Source organism: Colius striatus, chromosome 7 (assembly GCF_028858725.1).
Source record: "Colius striatus isolate bColStr4 chromosome 7, bColStr4.1.hap1, whole genome shotgun sequence".
In the NCBI taxonomy this organism is placed as follows: domain Eukaryota; kingdom Metazoa; phylum Chordata; class Aves; order Coliiformes; family Coliidae; genus Colius; species Colius striatus.
The window spans coordinates 38,339,890-38,357,553 of record NC_084765.1 but is presented as its reverse complement, the minus strand read 5'-3'; the positions used below and the strand labels follow the sequence as shown (position 1 = coordinate 38,357,553).

The 17,664-nt window shown below is 38.8% G+C and overlaps 1 protein-coding gene across 1 annotated transcript in view; it reads left to right on the top strand.

Moving 5' to 3' along the window:
• The window catches only part of PDE8A (phosphodiesterase 8A), a 126,867-nt gene that overhangs the window by 92,942 nt on the left and 16,261 nt on the right, over positions 1-17,664 (top strand). Inside the window, exons 5-15 of the mRNA XM_061999732.1 lie at positions 1,065-1,121; positions 3,268-3,325; positions 4,741-4,829; positions 5,066-5,144; positions 6,753-6,890; positions 12,104-12,192; positions 13,454-13,505; positions 13,606-13,648; positions 14,588-14,665; positions 15,878-15,948; positions 16,525-16,689. Coding sequence (XP_061855716.1) covers positions 1,065-1,121; positions 3,268-3,325; positions 4,741-4,829; positions 5,066-5,144; positions 6,753-6,890; positions 12,104-12,192; positions 13,454-13,505; positions 13,606-13,648; positions 14,588-14,665; positions 15,878-15,948; positions 16,525-16,689 — 919 coding nt within the window. The remainder of the gene's footprint in view (positions 1-1,064; positions 1,122-3,267; positions 3,326-4,740; positions 4,830-5,065; positions 5,145-6,752; positions 6,891-12,103; positions 12,193-13,453; positions 13,506-13,605; positions 13,649-14,587; positions 14,666-15,877; positions 15,949-16,524; positions 16,690-17,664) is intronic.

The window sequence follows — 17,664 nt, the reverse complement described above, 5'->3', positions numbered from 1 at the left end:
TATAAAATCTATCACATGTTCTGGGCTTTTTTTTGGACAGATGTCCACTCTCAGCATAAAAATATGTTACCTCAGTGCTCTACATCTGATAGCTGCAACATTTTTGGTTGTGTGCCGGGATATCTGAATCTCAATCTGGTTTGGAGCCACAGCATACAAATTTCTTGCTATAGTGAAGTGTTTTGGGGTATTTTTTTTCCCAAATACCTGGTTCCTTGTTTGCACACTAGATTAACTGCATAGATCTCATGTGCCACCAAGTAATTTAATGAATACAGTCACTTCATTATTATTCTGAGTTGTTTTAAATGTCACTTGCTGTTGAGTAACTCCAGATGCAAATAGGCAATGTTTTGTGTGCACGTTTCCATACTTACCACATTTGAAAATCTGTTATGAAGAGCAAAGTTGCAAACTGATTCCAAAAATACATTCACAGACTGCTACAAAGTATGAAAAAAGGGGAAAAGGATTTACTTTTGAGTCTCTCCAGAGACTTGACAAGCAGTGGTGCTTTGCTTCAGTGACTTTCCAGTGAAATACCCCTTGGGAATGTGTCTAGACGAAATAACAATCTGAGGTGGGGGGGCTAGGGTCAGATTATGTACCCTGGGTACAGGGCACTGGACAAAGGCTCTTCTCCTTGCTAAACTGAAGTAACTAGATAAGATCTTTGTCAGGCAAAGACTAGAGTCAATGCTGTTCTCCTTGTTACACTTTTTCCACTACAGCCCAGAAAAAAAGTAAAATGCTTCTGAAATGAGTGAGGCCAAGTCCTTCAAATAAGTCCATTACATGCTGTTTCAGAGAGGAGAATTTTTCCTGTTCTCCCACTGAGAGTATTTGAGGTTTAGATTAATCTACATTCTCTGTGTCTTTTCTTCATGGAGTCTCAGACACTGCTAAATTTATTCTCCTTTCTTAGTGGTCCAGCTGGATTGGGATTTGAGTTCTGTTTTGTTGTTAAATCCTTTAAGAGAGACATTTTAAGAAAAGTACCATGTGAAGATTCTGTCAAGTTATGTGAACTTAAAATGTTAAAAGATCTTGCTTTTTATTTCAAGGTCTATCAGAACAACGAAACCCTCAGAAAATACAGTCATTATTGGTGTAGTACGAAGGTAAATACTCATATCTTTACTTACACATAATCAACAAAATGTAAATCTTAGCACTGGAAAAGTAAATATTACATTAGGAAACTCGAATTGGAACTTCTTACTGTGCTAGTGATAATGTGTTACACCATGTAGAGTTTTCAATGTCCTTTACCACAGGAGCGGGACAGGATTTGTAATTCACAGTTTTTAGTAAAGAGATCTCACTTTGGAATTTTTGGTTTGGTTTGATTTTTTCCCTTCTCCTGATCACTGGAGGCTTTAGGAATACCTGTCAAATAACCTCCACAACATCATGTACAGAATGCTGGTAGTGCCTCAGATATTTGTATTTTGGTGTTAATAGAAATACCAGTTTGAACCTTTCTTGATCTGTCTTTCAGTCTGATCTATCTCAGCACAAACAGAAATCTGTTAAGTTACAAAAAAAGGCGTAGAACAATTTCATCACTTCTGTAAAGGTGCATCTGGCCATAGAAGTTTTTATAATAAAATAGACTATGTTATGACATCTAAGTGAAGCAGTGCATATGCTTTTTTCCTTTTCCATCTGAAAATATTACTGATATATTATCAAATAATGTAAAAGGAATGCAAATGCCATACATTTAATCTGAAATTAAGAAATGGAAGGTAATTTCCTCCAAGTACAGTTTTGGGAATGTCCATTTCTCAGAAAACATTTATTCTGAAAACTAATTGTTGAAATTTCCCATTAAAAATCCTGTTTTCCACCACCATCTCTGTGAACAAAAGACTCTAATTAAACATTTAAAGTAATTCCATGGTGAATATAATCTTTAATGCTTTTATGCCAGGATGTTTCTGACAGTGGTAACTTGCTTCTACAGTCAGAATTGCCTCTCATCAAACTAATACAGAAGAAAAGAGGAAAAAAAAGGACTGAAAGAGTAAATAGTAAAGTACTTCTTCATGGACATCAGAAAGGCACCAGTGGTTCTGTGGGCCAGCAGTTCCTCTCAAAAGTGAGGAGAGCTTGGAAGCTGCACTTGCTGACTCACAATTAGGAAGTTGCTCAAAAGAGAGGTTTCCCTGCAGTTCATTTTTGTCCTTTCAAAATGTTCACGTTTTGTGTTGGGACAAGATAATAGCCCTGTGGTGACAATATCTCAGAAACTTGAGTTCTTAAGCTTTTCAGGTGTCTCTAGTATCTCTGATTACTGGAAACTTCAGAAGTGAGTTTGACTTCCACTGGGACTGAGTTCTGGGTCAGGTTCCCATGTGCTAAACACAAGCATTCTCAAGTCACCATTTAGGATTACACAGATAGAGAACTTTTGCACATTTCCTTTTTTGCTGCAACAAGAATATTTGTGAAAAAGCCTGACATTTAGCCAGTAACATATGGAGGGTCTTCTTCATTTTCCTCCTTCGTATGATTCTGATTTTCCTGCAGTTCAATTTGTTGGGTTTTTTTCCCTGCAGAATGTCTGTCCTCTTTCTTTGTGCTTCTGGGAGGCAGCATTCTTAGATAGCTGGCATTGGGAATAGGGAGATTTTCCTGACAGCTGCTATTCTGTCTGCCTAATCTTGGGCTAAGCTTATACTTCAGAAGGCATCATTCTTTTCACGCATAAGAAATAAGTGCACAGAAAACAAAAACAAGAGGTGCTGTAAGCTTCAAAATTTCACACATAAATAAAAACTATTGTGCCATCTGCTAAACTAGACCAGTTTCCATCTGTTCATTTACAGCAACTTAACATAATGGCCTTTCTTCCATATTCCAGCCATACATTCCCATGTGTTGGAGTGTCTTCTAACAGTCTAGACAAGGTTTAAAAAAATAGTCAGGTATTTCATTTTAGGAGTAATTCATCTGCAAATGACCTACTAGAAGGCACTGCATAGGCAACACTAGAAAATCCATCCTCATTCAGACATCTTGAGTTGCCCAACCAAGTAATTTCTTAAAACTTTAGCCATGTAGACTTTCAAGTGCGTTTTTGACTACAGACAACAAAGCATCCAGTACCCAAAAAGAAGAAACAGTCCAACAGTCTAGCTAATAGCCATATTAGCCTTTAGTGTGACATCTGGGGTACAGCCATTGACATCAATGGCTTGTGCAGTTGGATCTCAGTTGATTACAGAAATAATCTCTGACTTTATCATCCTTCTTTGAAAGGCATGCTGATCGTGAAGAGTCGTCAATATTGCCCCTGATCTCTGCTGGCTTCACAAGGGTATGTATGTTTTATGCTCTACTGGGTTGCTCTGACATTCCAAAATTGTCATGTAAGAAACCATCCAGAAGTTTCTCTGTCAGTAATCCAACCTGTAAATCTCATTCATGCTGCTCATCCTTATATATATATGTATGTATATGTCCAATTCTGAACTGCCACACACCAGTAGAATTTGAATAATGCTAATAAAGTAAGTGGACATTCTCAGGATTACAAGAAATGATGCTGAGACTTTTCTACTGTATACACTTATTTCAGAGTAATCATGTGCTGCTCTGCTTGAAAGGATGACATTGACAAAATTGTCTCTAGTGACTACAGCAGAGCCAGACAGCAGCTTGCAATGAGCACCAGAACGTGCTGTGGGAAATATCTTCTATCAGATGCCAATTCACATCTGCAAATAGGCTTCAGACACTGTCAAGTGCTATTATCTAGCGCTTGGAGGCACCTGAAAAGTATTACATTGAATCTGTTCCTTGGCAACTAGTCCAATTAAGCAGGAAAGGTGCTTATTAGTGCATCAGTTAAATGGATTCCTCATTGCATTAATCTGACAATGGAACAAAAATGTGCATATTTTACAATGTGATTCAGAGTATTTGGCTGCATGTTCACCAGATTTTTTGCTATCCCATCACAATCCATTTGCACTTGCCTGCATACGTGTAGTAAGATCCTAATACAGAAACGCTAGCCTGAAATAACTGTACTTAGGTGTACAGAGTCATTCCAATGGGCACATAAGTAATCCAACACAAGTTCTGAATTATTTATGGATCACAGCCCTGGAAAGGTGACTAATGGTAAAGCATAGAAAAATTTCTTTAGCAGCCTTGATGTGGTGGCTTAGCTTTGATAATCAATCCTCCATTTAGCAGGAACAAAAATTCAACATTCAACCTCCTACCTGGTGTTTTTTAAAAACCATTACTGAGGTCATTGCTATAGAACCCCCAAAAAATGAATCATTGTTTCCAATGACACATATAATTGTCAGGAGGTTTTGCTTTCTTCTTTGTATTCAGTTTGGGACTGGGAACTCATCATAATCTCAAATTTTGGTGACTCGAGAGCCACATAATTTTTCACTCTTATTTTAAGTAAATAGCATGAAAACATTTCCCTTTGTTGAAACAGATCATCTTATATATTGATTGTGCTGACACTCAGAAATAAATAGATTGGTTGAACCTCAATGCCACAAGCTCTGTCACCTTTACAAAATGGGATAACCTGAAGAATTTCACTTGTCCCAAAAAAATAATCTTCATGTTGCTTGTGTTATAACATGTTCATTTTTGGCATATCTAGTCCTTCATAGGTCTTTATCGAGCAAAAGAAAACAGAGTTTCATACCTTTGAATACAGAAATGTGTATTAATGAAATATTTCTAACCTTTTATTTGCAGAGATATGTTGAAAATTCTAATATAATGGCCTGTTACAATGAGTTGATTCAGCTGGAGTTTGGAGAAGTGCAGGCACAATTCAAACTAAGGTAATTTTACCAAAAAACATTATCAATAAATAGCCAATTCAGGCACATCCTTAAAAGAGTGTTTATTTTAGTGTAGCATAGTTAATTATAGAAATTACAGAGTGTCAGTTAGCTGAAGAAAATATGTTAATCCTTAAAGTACACCTTTATTCAGTATGGAGTTGTGATATCTTATTGTCATATACAATAAGAATTAAATTTAATTAGATGCCCTTTTTTTGTGTGTGTGTCTCCAGGGCGTGTAATTCATTATTCACAGCATTAGAGAAAAGTCAAGAAGCCATTGAGATCACAAGTGAAGACCATGTAATACAGGTTTGTTCCAGTTATTTTTATAAGTACAGAAAATGACTCTATGGACTGACTGTATTTTGCCTCATCCATGATTACATTTCTTCTTTCTTACAGTACAAGAATTTAGCCTAACTTAATGTTTCTAAGAGGACTGGAGTGAGTTTAGCAGTAGAGTAAAATTTTCCCAATTTAAAATATCTTGCATAAATCAAGTCAGTTTTGAGGGACATTGTTGTTTCTGAATGAATAAAGGTTTACTGTCTTGTTTTGATATTTTTTGTAATGATTCTTTTATATCATGAATGAACAGAGCCACAGACTTGTATGCATTCCTTCCCAAAAATATTGTGTGTTAATCTGATGTCCTTGAAAGGCAAATCAAATTGATATTTAAATAAAAGTAGTACACTTTTTTCTCTTTTTTTTTTGTTTTAATCTGATACTGTTTGATGCATTGGAATTCCCAGAACAACAGTTTTTTAATGTAATCCTCTCTTGAGGATACATCACAAATCCTCTGTTTGAAAAAAGAAATTTTGCTTAGGTTTGCAGTACTGAAAAACATCATCTTTATCTGAGAGTTGGTTCCATCTCTAGCTATGAAAGCTGTGAGGAGTGATTTTGTTATCAGTGAAGAGCTTGAGTCTAAGCCTCTGGGAGTTACAAGATGCATATAAATTGTACCCTCTTGACCTAAATCTTGACAACGGCAATTTCAATGAAGGATGTGCCTTCTTCATCCCTCTTACAGAAATAACAGAACGCATCCTGAAGTTGCTTTAAATATGTTTTCTCAGACGACATGTGGTGTGAAATATGTTTTTTTCAGGGCAAACTTTGTCCATCTGCTCACAGCCCCAGAACATGAGAACCAACATGTCCTGGAGCTCCAGCAGGCAGGGCTTTCTCACATACCAGGGCAGCACCCTTTGCATTTCTCTCCTATTCATACTCTGAAACATTGTAGTTTATGTGGCATTCAGATGCTGTTACCACAGGATCTCTGTCTGTAACTCAGCTAGCAAGAGGGTGGTGAAGATGTGGCCTATAGTTTCAGTTTCATATAGCTTCAGAGTCTTCAGTTTTGTTGGTCAAGGGCCACAAAATTGCAGTGAAATGCAGAACTCAGTTCAGTGAGGAAGTTGCTTAATTAGATCCCACTTCTTCCAGTCTGCCTGACTGGGCTTTGCCAGGACAGGGTAATACTGTTGCTTTGCCTTTTAGACACAGTAAGGTGATGAATTTGTCAATAAATAAGGTTAATATTCCTATGGTGTCTCACCATCTAAGTTGTCAATTTCAGGAACACTGGGGTAGATTTAAGGTTTATAGGTTTGAGAACTGACAGCTCATTTTTCAGGAATTCGTATTGCCTGTCTAAACTGTGCATATGTGATACAGTTTCCCTCTCTGCTCACGTGCACATACTATGCACAACCCTTCTAGCATAGCCATTCCTGGTTTGCTTCACAATGGAAAAAAATTAGGCATCTCTCTGGGAGTAGCACATACAGAGATTTATTTGGGGCTTGGAAGGAGATCCCTTAGTTTAGCAAACAGTAAAAAAGAGATTCTGCTGTGCTTTTAAGCATTCTGTTGAATGGAGTTTTGTTTGTTTTTATTTCACAGTATGTCAATCCTGCTTTTGAAACAATGATGGGCTATCAAATAGGTGAACTAATAGGAAAGGAATTAACAGAAGTGCCTATAAATGAAAAAAAAGCTGATTTCCTAGATACTATTAATTCCTGCATAAAGATAGGAAAGGTGAGTAATGATGTTGTATCACTTACATTTGCTACCTGTAAAACGTGTCATGTGTCATCCCTGGACATTAATAAAACTTGCAGCTTCACAGGCATGTAGCATGTACAACTTTCTCACTCAAAGAAGAAGTAAAAAATGCTGGTTTTTTTAAGAGCTTTCTTCTCTTTTCTTGCTTGAAAGAGGTACATGTTTTATGAAAAGAAGGGACTTGCTATGGTTTGCAGTATCACTTGAGAGGGATAGGCAGTGTCAGCTGCCAATGTCTTTTATTCTCTGGTAACATGGGAGCTGTCTAATGGTTTTCCATTAGTAATGTTTGATGCACCAAGGAAGTACGTGAGGATGTGCAGTTGACTTCAAGGGAGGTTATTACAGAGAGGTTATAAGAGAGGTTATTACTGTTTGCCTGGTAGCTCCATGATGCTCCTTTGGGACTATTGTGGCTGTAGTGTGAGCGTCCATCTAGGAGCTTTCATTTCCAGTTTTGCAATGAGGGGTAAATGGGTCTGATGTCATTGAACACATCATAGTACCTTACAGGAAGAAGATTATGGAGGTTAGGCAGAGAAATTTGGGAATTGGTGTATTTGTAGCTGCGTCACAGCCATGCTCAGGCCTGAGTCAGGATAGCTGGATGGGTCACACTGACGGAACGCGGGGAAGCGGCACGTTATTGACACAGAGCAGGGAGATGCTAAAATGAATCACAGCAGTCTGTGTATCTAGGCAGTGATGCAAAAGCAGCGATGCAAAGTTGTGATGAGTCATGCTCTGTAAATCAGGATACTAACACAGGCATTCATCAACAAAAGCTGCACTCTAGCTGGGTGCAGACTGTATGTGCATTTCAACAAGAATGTATCACTCATTTCTTCATGTATTGGCCTTTTGGAAGAGATCCCAACAATAGCTTGGATTATGGTGCTCCACACCTCTGTTGCCTGACTAAAATTATTCCAGTGAATGTGTGTAATACAAAGCTGATGGTAGCAAGGACTACTTATTAAGTTATGACTCAAATACGTTGGATGTGTCAGGTTTTAAATCTAAAACATCAAATTCCAAGATAGGAAAAGATTCATTTTTTTAATATTTTAGTGGGCTGATAAAAATGTCTTTAATAATAGAAATATGTTTACCTGTATGAATGATAGAAATCTAACCCTAATCCATCTCTTTCCTTGCACTTATTTTATTCCTAGCTCTAGGACTTTTAACTGTGATGGCTAATGAAACACTACGTATCTAAACCTGTCTGTCTGGAACACCTTAAGCTGTTTAGATGGATATATTCTGTTTACATGTTTTTTGTAATTCCCTTTGGAATGTTTTATAGCATGCAATCTACCTAGCCTTTTACATTCACATACAAAATGAATTGCAAATTCAATTCTTACAGAAGTATTTGCAGGTAGAGGTGAGCTGTGCAGAGCAACCTTTGAAATACTGTAGTCCTTTGAAGGTGCTGTAGTTTGAAATATTTTGTGTCAAGATGTTACAGCATTTTCAGACATGCCTAACTTGTGTTTAGATCATTCTGATATGATCTATATGTTGCTGTCAGGTTTGTGATTTCTTTACATCCTAAGTTTAAAAGACTGCTTCCCTTTACAGTAGTCTGTATATTGGCTACTGTAGGTTATAGCATACCAAAAAAAAGCCAACTGTCTACTGCTGGGATGTTCTCATGTCAACAGGTTTGGCTTTTCTGTTTGGAACACACATGGTAATATAACAAAAATAATAATAAGCCACATTTTCTATCTTTAGAGAAAAGTAAACTGCATAAAATCTAATCTTTAAATGGAATTTAGGAGGATGAACTTTTGCAGCATTTACCTTTGTGCTGACAGACATAGATAGCACTGCCAGCAAGTTCAGTTATACCCAAACAAAAGTTCATAGGCATTGTGCACAGAAATTGCTAATTGCCTGGTACATAGAGATTCTTGGGTCAGGACATTGTGTTTCTCTTAGCAAAAAAACAAAAAAGAAATCTCCACAAGTTCGTTTTTTGTTACTACAGCTGTCTGTAATTTGCAAGAAGCCAGCCTTGTTGAAAAGCATTTTCACCCATCCTTACTGGGGTAGTTAAAAAACAAGTTTTACATTCTTCATTCTTCTGTTTCGTGATTCAAAGTACATCCATTAAGATGAAATCTGCAATTCTGACTAGTATTCTTGATGTCTGTGATGTTTGCAGTTTGACACAAAGCTCTTTATCTTAGTTTTGCTTTTTCTGAAGTGAGATGGATCCATAAATCAGACAAGACGTGCAATTCCTCTCACTCCTTGGGAATTATTTGCAAGACAGCTGTCTTTACAGAGGGGGTGGGAAAGCAATCACTCTCTGTGATAAAGGTCTATGGCAATTCCTTCCTAACTCAGCCTTATATTCTGTGAGACTGTTTTGATGACATCTTGTGTTTATTCTGGTTTGCTGTTTTCTACAAGTTGCTTGCTGAACTTTGCAGTCTAAAGCAAGGTGCCCCAGTCTAAAAGGAAGGCTGAGCTGTGTGATTATATACTGTGCATGTCTGAGTGCTCAGTGTATAGATGCATGACATGGCCTTCTTAATGAAGTTTTGAGTCTCAGCATTGATTTGCTCTGTAAAGGGTGAAATCATTTTGTCTACTGTGTATAGTTTTTACTCTGCATTTGATCCCAGCACATTAGGCCATGCAGTGACTGATCACTGTACTTGTGTGGCTGTAATGTAGACGTAACGATGAGCCTGAGTGACAGCTTGTCTTGTGAAGTAGCTCTTCTCTCTTGGATTGCTGACAGACGCTCTGTGAGAGAGCATATGGTGTTCTTAAAATATGTTTAAGTAACGTCCCTGGGAGAACTTTACCTACCAGCAGGGGTTTGGCTTGGACCTCCTATTTCTCAGAATTCTGCTGACCTTTTCCCTCACACATTTCCTGCCACAGTTTCACAGGTTTTATAAATCCACTAGCTGAAAAATCAATCTGTTGACTAACAGCACATTAGTGAATAACCTGTCTTGAAAAAGATGCATTTTCAATGTGGGAATTATTCAGTCTGTATCCTATGACTTCACTCCTTTGGGCGTATTCCAGGTTTATTACCTGGGTTAGAGATTGATTACTCGTCTCTGCCTCATCCCAGTTGTCAGGAAACTATTGATATGCGTACTTTTAATTATGAGAGCATTGAATTTTGTGGTGCTTGCTTTATCTTCATTTGTATTCCTTGTGCAGCTCACAGAAGATACTATGCTCGCTTTGCAATTTGTTATCTGCAGTTCTTTTCTCCGACAGATCCTTGGAAAAGCCTTTCATATTCTTTTTCTGCACAGCCTGTCACCATGCAGATCTCTGTGGGCTGGAGTCTTTATTTGCTGGCTCCATCAACACAAATGCAAAACTGTTCTCTCTGTACCTGTGCTCTGCTCTGCTTGACTGTGAGATCTGTCTAACATAAATAAACCTGTCATGTGCCTCATGAAGGTATTTTCACATACATTTGTAAGACCTGATCTGCAGTTCATTGAACTCAAGTGAAAGACAGCAATTGGCATGAGTAGTTTGTGTAAAGTGAATGTGCAGTATGGAATCAGTGATTTGGTAATAATTTGGTATTTATTAGATGCCCAGCTCAAAATATGCATCTGTTAAAAAAAACACCAACTATTCTAGGGATGGAAACATAGCAACAAGATGGGAATCTTGTCAGCCACCAGGTTACAAACAACTAGCTGTGTTGGAAGGTTATTGGCCTCTGTGATACTGCCACAAGTGAAAGGGAGAGACTGAGGGTTCCCAGATTTTGCTTTCTTCGAGTTTTCCTAAATAGCCCTATGAGGGGGCAACTCTAGTCCAAGCACCACATGCAAGGGGAGACCCAGGGAGGTCCGTCACTGTTGTGGCATACATCTCTGCTGTGGTAGTTGTAGCACAGTTTGAGAAGCAGCAGCATGGTGAGGAGACTGGGAGGAAGCAAGAGGTAAAAGGCCCCTGTCCCAGCGTGTGCTGGAGCTATGTTTGGCCGTGTCTGTATGTGTCAGCATGGGAGCTCTCCTGCTTCACAGCATGGATGTGGGCTTCTCTGCAGGGAGGTGATTTGGGGCTGGGCGTTAGACCATGGTGGTGCCTTTTGGATTTAAAATCTCTAAATAACAAAAGCAGTTGTTTTAACAGTATTTCATTTAAAAGTGTGTCATAAAAAAGGGAGAAGGAACATTTCCTAAGTCTCAATGAAAATGAGGCTCTGCACTAGAGAGAAATGTCTCTTTTCCACAGGAAAAAATAAAGACTTTGGACTACAAAATGAAACAGTCCTTTCCACCATGCCTTTTTTTTCCCATTTATGAATTTTATCAGAACCCAGTGATACTGGCAGTGACAATCTGATACTTCAAAAATTATCTACTTAAATATGATCCTGAAAGCAGTGTGCTTTAGAGGAGAGGTCAGCAGATGGGAGACAGAATTCAGCAGCTATTCTAGGCTCTTTCTTGCTTTAAAAAAGCTAGGATAAATATCTGCTGCTTTTTGAGGGTGAACTGACAGTGTGCAACGTAAATGTGCTAGGATACCAAAGCACTTTTAGACACAGATATATTTAATGTTAGCCAGTGATAAGACTTCCTGACTCTGCAGAGGAGACGGTGCAGTCCAGAAGTGAAGGTGGATAGGTCAGCATAATGGTTTCCCACTGACCTTCCTGTCCTGGGAGGAGTCAGTGCAGTCAGGAGGAGGGCCAGGAAGGTCAGCATGGCAGTCCCAGCCATGTGGTGCATTGTCCTGGGGCAGGGCAAAGGAGAGCCCACACTGTCAGAGCCTGCAGGTGCTCTTGGAGCTGCAGGGAGACTCTTGCCCCAGGCAGGGGCTGGTCTGAGCTCTTGCTCTTGTGGGGAGTTTTGCAGATCTCCCTTCAGTGACTCTCCAACACCACTGAGATAAGATTGGGAAGAGAATACACGGTTCTGATTCCCACAGCACTTGAGGTGCAGGGCTGTGGCTGTTGTCAGGGCACTCACAGGCTGCCCTCTGAAGTTCTCCATGCACTGGCAGCAACAGTGACCTGCAGGTTAATTACAGGGGAGAAATTTGAGGGTAAGCACAATTTAACCAATCCAAGCTAGTTTTGTATTGTAAGACAGCTTTCCACAAAAAAAAAAAGTATTAAGCTACAGTTTCTCTTCCTGTTTTATCTGAACTTCCTTCCACTTAAATTCCTTTTTCAGGAATGGCAAGGAATGTACTATGCGAAAAAGAAAAACGGAGATAGTGTACAGCAAAATGTGAAGATACTACCTGTCGTTGGACAGGGAGGGTAAGTGTGAAAGCTAAAGCCATGATTTAGGTCTGAATTAAGGCTCAGTTTAGAGTTCAGTTGCTTTCAGCAGACATTGGATTATCCTGTTACTGAGTATAAATGAAACATGCAAGGAAGGGAGCCTCAGACCTCTGCGTTTCATTCCTTGGCGCAAAATCAGCTTTACATGCTGTATGCAGGGAAAGCGAAATCGTCCTAATTCTCCCCAAAATGGAGCCAAAGATCCACGTGTGCTCACTTGCAGCTCTTCTAATGCTCCCTGAAATGCAAGTGCACTCTCTGTGTGTTATGTTGGGACCTCCAGGACCTACATCTCATTCCACTGTGCACCTGTACTATGTCCCTCCGTGCTCACCTACTCGTGGCTGTTGCCAAGTGTTTTATGTGATGAGGTCGCTGTGTGCTTTGACCCTGGTCAGAATTCAAGCATGTCCTGATTTTTGTGCAACTTCCACTTGGTGCCCAAAAGGAGCATTTGGAGCACACAGGTATATTGTAGTTACTGGTGCATTTATGATGGGTCCTTCTGTACTGCATTGGGAAAGTGGATCAGATTACATGCAGGAGAGTTTCAAAGCCCTCTAAAGGCAACATGAACATGAATGAAAAACACAGCACGTTATTTTCCAGACTTGGCCAAGACAATAATTTAGAAAGGTGTGTCTTCATGAAGGAAAAGCCAAATGCAGCTTCTTCATGCAGTTACTTTCTAAAATAAATACATTTTTTTAAAAGTGGTTTTGGTTGATTTCATCACTGGAAATAATTCATGTTCTCCACTCTCCATCAGTAGAGCAAAAACATATTTTAAGCTTAAGGTGCCAAACTTGTAAGATCAATATGTATAACACACATAGGCAATTATGGAATGATCTCGGCCCATTTGTAGCTGACTGGTAATCAAGGGTGTAGTTTTCATTTTGATTTCTGCATCCCTAAATCCTGCAGAAGGTTTTAATTGTTGGACTACATTTTTGCATGTTTCACATTTACATCTTATCTGAAACATCCCACAATAGTCCACAAGGTGCTGGAAAGGAGGCAGAGGGAAAGAGGATGCGGTGTTTGCCAAAGATGCTTTCATTTTGTATTCCCCATCATGTGCAGAACTGTGGGGTTTTTCTGTTCCTAGTTGAGCCTTCTTGCCAGAACAGGATTTGTCTTATATTAATTTGTTGCTCTTACCCTTTTTTGTGTATCAGCACTGAATTAGAGCTGAGGTTTGGATGGGAATTAACACACTGTTTTTTGCCTACAGAAAGATTAGACACTATGTGTCAATTAGTAGACTGTGCAATGACAACAATAAGGTAAGCGAAAATAGTGCCATGCTTACTTTAGTTTGAGCCCTAGATACTACAAACTAATGGGAAAGTTCTGACTAACTGGATGTCTCATACTAAATTGTAGGCGGAGAAGACATGTGAACGTGTTCAGGCTGAATCTCAGACAGGTATGGCACATCTCTTCTGTCCTGATAAGCAGAGGATGTACTAGGGGAAGGAATAAAGCCTGTTTTTAGTGATCTGACTCAAAACCACAGCTGCACAGGATAGTCTGAGCAGCACTATTTAGCTAGTGATAACAGCAAGAAATAAATACAAACCCTCTTTACTTGCCTCATTTGTTTTAGAAGTGATATAAAGCAACCTACCCTTGAAAATGCAGCAATAGGGCCCCAAGTTGGTATTGTGGTATTACTGGATTCAGTGTCACATTTTAGTTGTAGGTAGCAAATCGCTGTGACAAAATTAGGAATAAGAAGAATGCAGTCTAGTCATCATATTGCTGTGGCTGTTCTATACTAGTGGCATTTATGTTTACATTGCTTTTAACTGTATTGTGGGGCATTTACATGTGAGTGGAAATAAGGATGACCAACATAGTTACTATTGACCCTAATCTCACATATCAACACTATGATTGGCATCCTTGGCATCTATCCTTCAGGTACTTGTTAGGTGTAGCCTTGGTAGCACAGGCTGAATCTGTTGGAGTCTGTAAGGGACTGAGAATACCTTGCCTGGTTTGACAGCTTCTGTTCTATTCGGTCCACCACTTCTTTCTGGCAGGTGTTACTTGAGTGAACTCAGGTGCATTGCTCAAGTTGTATTCACAACTACAATCATGTCACTGTGTCAAGATAGGAACTTTTCCCTCCACAGTTAGATCTCTTCTGGAAAAACAGGCCTGTTCTGTTAGAGACCATAACAGGATTCATGACAGTGTCATTGGGTGAGAGTTTAAAAAGGAGCTTTCATGAGCTTTCATCTGCTGAAGCATTGTAGTAGATGTGACTCAGCTGCCATCAGGCTTTCTCTGAGTTTTAGTTCCTTTAACATACATCTTAAGCACAACTTTAGGTCATTGTACAATATCATTTTCTCCACAGATATTCAGACTTGCAGACACAAAGACAGGAGGAAAGGATCTCTAGATGTCAGATCCACAACATCACGAGGGAGTGATGGTATGTTAAACATGTAGATTTTTCTGATTTCCATATATATTCAGATTTTTATGTGCAAACATGCGTACACATACAAATGTAGGTACATATGTATGTGTTTAGGAATAAAGCAGCAAGTCATCAATTCATGAACAACTTCACATTTGTCAAATAGCCTCTTTTTCTTCTCCTTTTTTGAGCAAGGGAAGCATGGAAAGCTATTGTCTACTGTCCTGCAGGAGGTTCAACACAGATACTTTCAAGTACAAATGGCAAACTCTGAACCTTATGACTTATTACATTTCATACCTCTTGATAAAAAGATGAAGATAATTTTTTTACAAATATTGGTTCCTTTCACCATGTTGTATTTTGTTCACCCCAGACTTGATAGATGAGTCACATATTCAAAACTATTGCTGATACTTACATGATTTTGTTAAAGCATGCATCATACAGTCTGGGCAGCAGATGCTTGTGAAACAGAGTAGGTCTGAAATTAGTGAAACTAGTAGCTCTGTGTCAGTGAGAATACAGTTATACTGCAGTATAGCAAAATTAGCATTGATTCTTCTTCTTATGAGCTGCTCAGAACAGAATAACAGACATCTGTCTGCATTTTATAGATAGCACAACGTAATTACCCAGAAAAATCCTATCTTGGCCTTTTCCTGCAGAACAAAAATTGGTAACTGGTATAAATAATTTGTTTTTCAGTTTCCAAAGAATGGTAGCCCAGGACTAATGTTGTTTTAGTTTGACATAGGTATCTTCACTTCAGAGGAGCTTACCTGATTTACCTCAGCTTGGAAGCTGACTCATTATGACTTACGTTGCATCAGACAGCAAAAGTAGTTATATCCCATAATAATCTAGATGCAATAGTTAACCTACCTGTGCCTTACTGTTTATACATATACACATCTGTACAGTTATTAACTGAGGTTTTTATTGAATAGTTAAAAAAAAACCCCAACAAACCAAGGCCATGATTTTGCCAGGCTGTTACAGCTACTTATCTCTAATCAGGGACATTAGTCGTTCAGCAAGCATGTCTTGCACTTGTGTATTCCCAGCATAACAAGCCTGTGTATGCATTCTGCAATGAATTTGCTCTGAAGGGCACAGCAGAGTAAGCAGTTCAGAAAATGCATGAAGATTTCTTGGCTGAATCCTCCTGTCATGTCGTGTTGCTGAAATTAAGATAGAAACTCTGCTTCATTTTCCACACAGGCAGCTCACAAAGGCGACACTCTTCCATGGCCAGGATACATTCCATGACTATTGAAGCACCCATCACCAAAGTAAGTGCATGTCACTACCTGTTGTCAGCTGTGCTGCACCAGAATACTGGGGCATAAGGCTCCTGTACAGCATCCAGACTGAGGAGCAAGACAGTGCTGGCCTGTGGTGCAACTTCTTCCCCTGTTCCACCTGCCTGCTGGTGAAGCTCCAAAAAGCCAGAGGCTCTGAACAAAGTTTTCCCAGGCCTGTTTAGTAAAGTGCCCTCCATGTTGACAGCTGTTGTGTGACCCTTTTTGAGGACTTTTGCCTATGTAAAGAAGGAACTAGAGTTCCTCCTTCTTATTTATGCATTATAAACTGCTTTCTGAAATCATTCAAGGATTTGGTAAAAATCAGTTCCTTAAAAACCTGAGAGAGACAAATGGGAGAAGGTTGTATTAAATCCATTCAGAGACATTTTGAGGCTGTGCCTTGAATGGTAAAGTCATTAATAAGAATGCTGTCTCTAAGGCCACAATCTTGTTCTCAGAGTGAGTAGCAAACATCAGTGTTTTATTAACATCCCTTTCATTTTGATTCTCTCTGTTCTTTCTCAAATCTCTTCTAAATTCAAAACATGTCTAATGCTAAACTAGGTAATAAACATCATCAATGCTGCACAAGAAAGCAGTCCAATGCCAGTTGCAGAAGCTTTAGACCGTGTTTTGGAGATTTTAAGAACCACTGAATTGTACTCTCCACAACTGGGGACAAAAGATGAGGATCCACATACAAGTGACCTCGTCGGAGGGTTAATGACAGTAAGTACATATTGCCACAAACAGCTGTTGATTAATGTTCTGCTGCCTGATTTTCCTAGTTACTTGATTTTTATCATCTGACATATGCTTTGCTTCTACAATGACAAATTTTCAGCAAAAACTACACACTTCTTTTTGTGGATACCCAACCCTCCCTTAGTAATGTAGCTCTGAAAAAGGGAAGAAAATTGACCAGTCTCCTTGAAGCATTAGTTTTCCTAGAAATGGAAAGGAAAACCAATTCTTTTTTTCCACATCATTAATTTTAGAAAGATATAGATGGGAGAGGAAGAAAGATAGATAGCTAGACACTTGTATTTATTACTTTTTATGTATTTATTATTTAGAATAGCCTATTTGGAGGGCTTTTCAGTTTACAGAAAGAACATGCTTTCAAAAGAATGCAAAAATAATTACTTTGTTGATATTTCTTGGATTATATTTATACCTGTAGAGACTCATAGAAAGATCAGAATACAGCAGCCTGGAAACACAAATGTGACATATTAAAATACAGTCATATTCCACATAATTCATAATTCAAATAAATAAGGCAAGAACAAGACTGAGGGCATTATGTTGTTAAGTTATGAAAAGAGGAACATAGACATTTGAAAAAGGAAGAGGTGTTCCCAAAGTTGGACAAAGAGCATGTAGCAAAGCAAGAATTGAACCCAACTCCTCAGAGCCTAGAATCCAGTTCTGCTGATAATAACTAGATGGACTTGGATGTATGTTACTTGTGCCATAAGGATATGTGTTCCCATTAGCTTGTAGGTTGCATCTAAAAGAAGGCTACCTCAGGAAAAAAAATGGCATTGTGTTGGGTGCATAAGATGTGAGCTTTCCAGCAGTGTCTCTGGGCTATTATAATTTCATGCTGTAACGACCAAGATGCTTTTGCAGTATCTGTCAGAATCTTGAAACATGTATTTTTGCCTTTGAAAATACCACAGCAAATATCCAATCATGAGA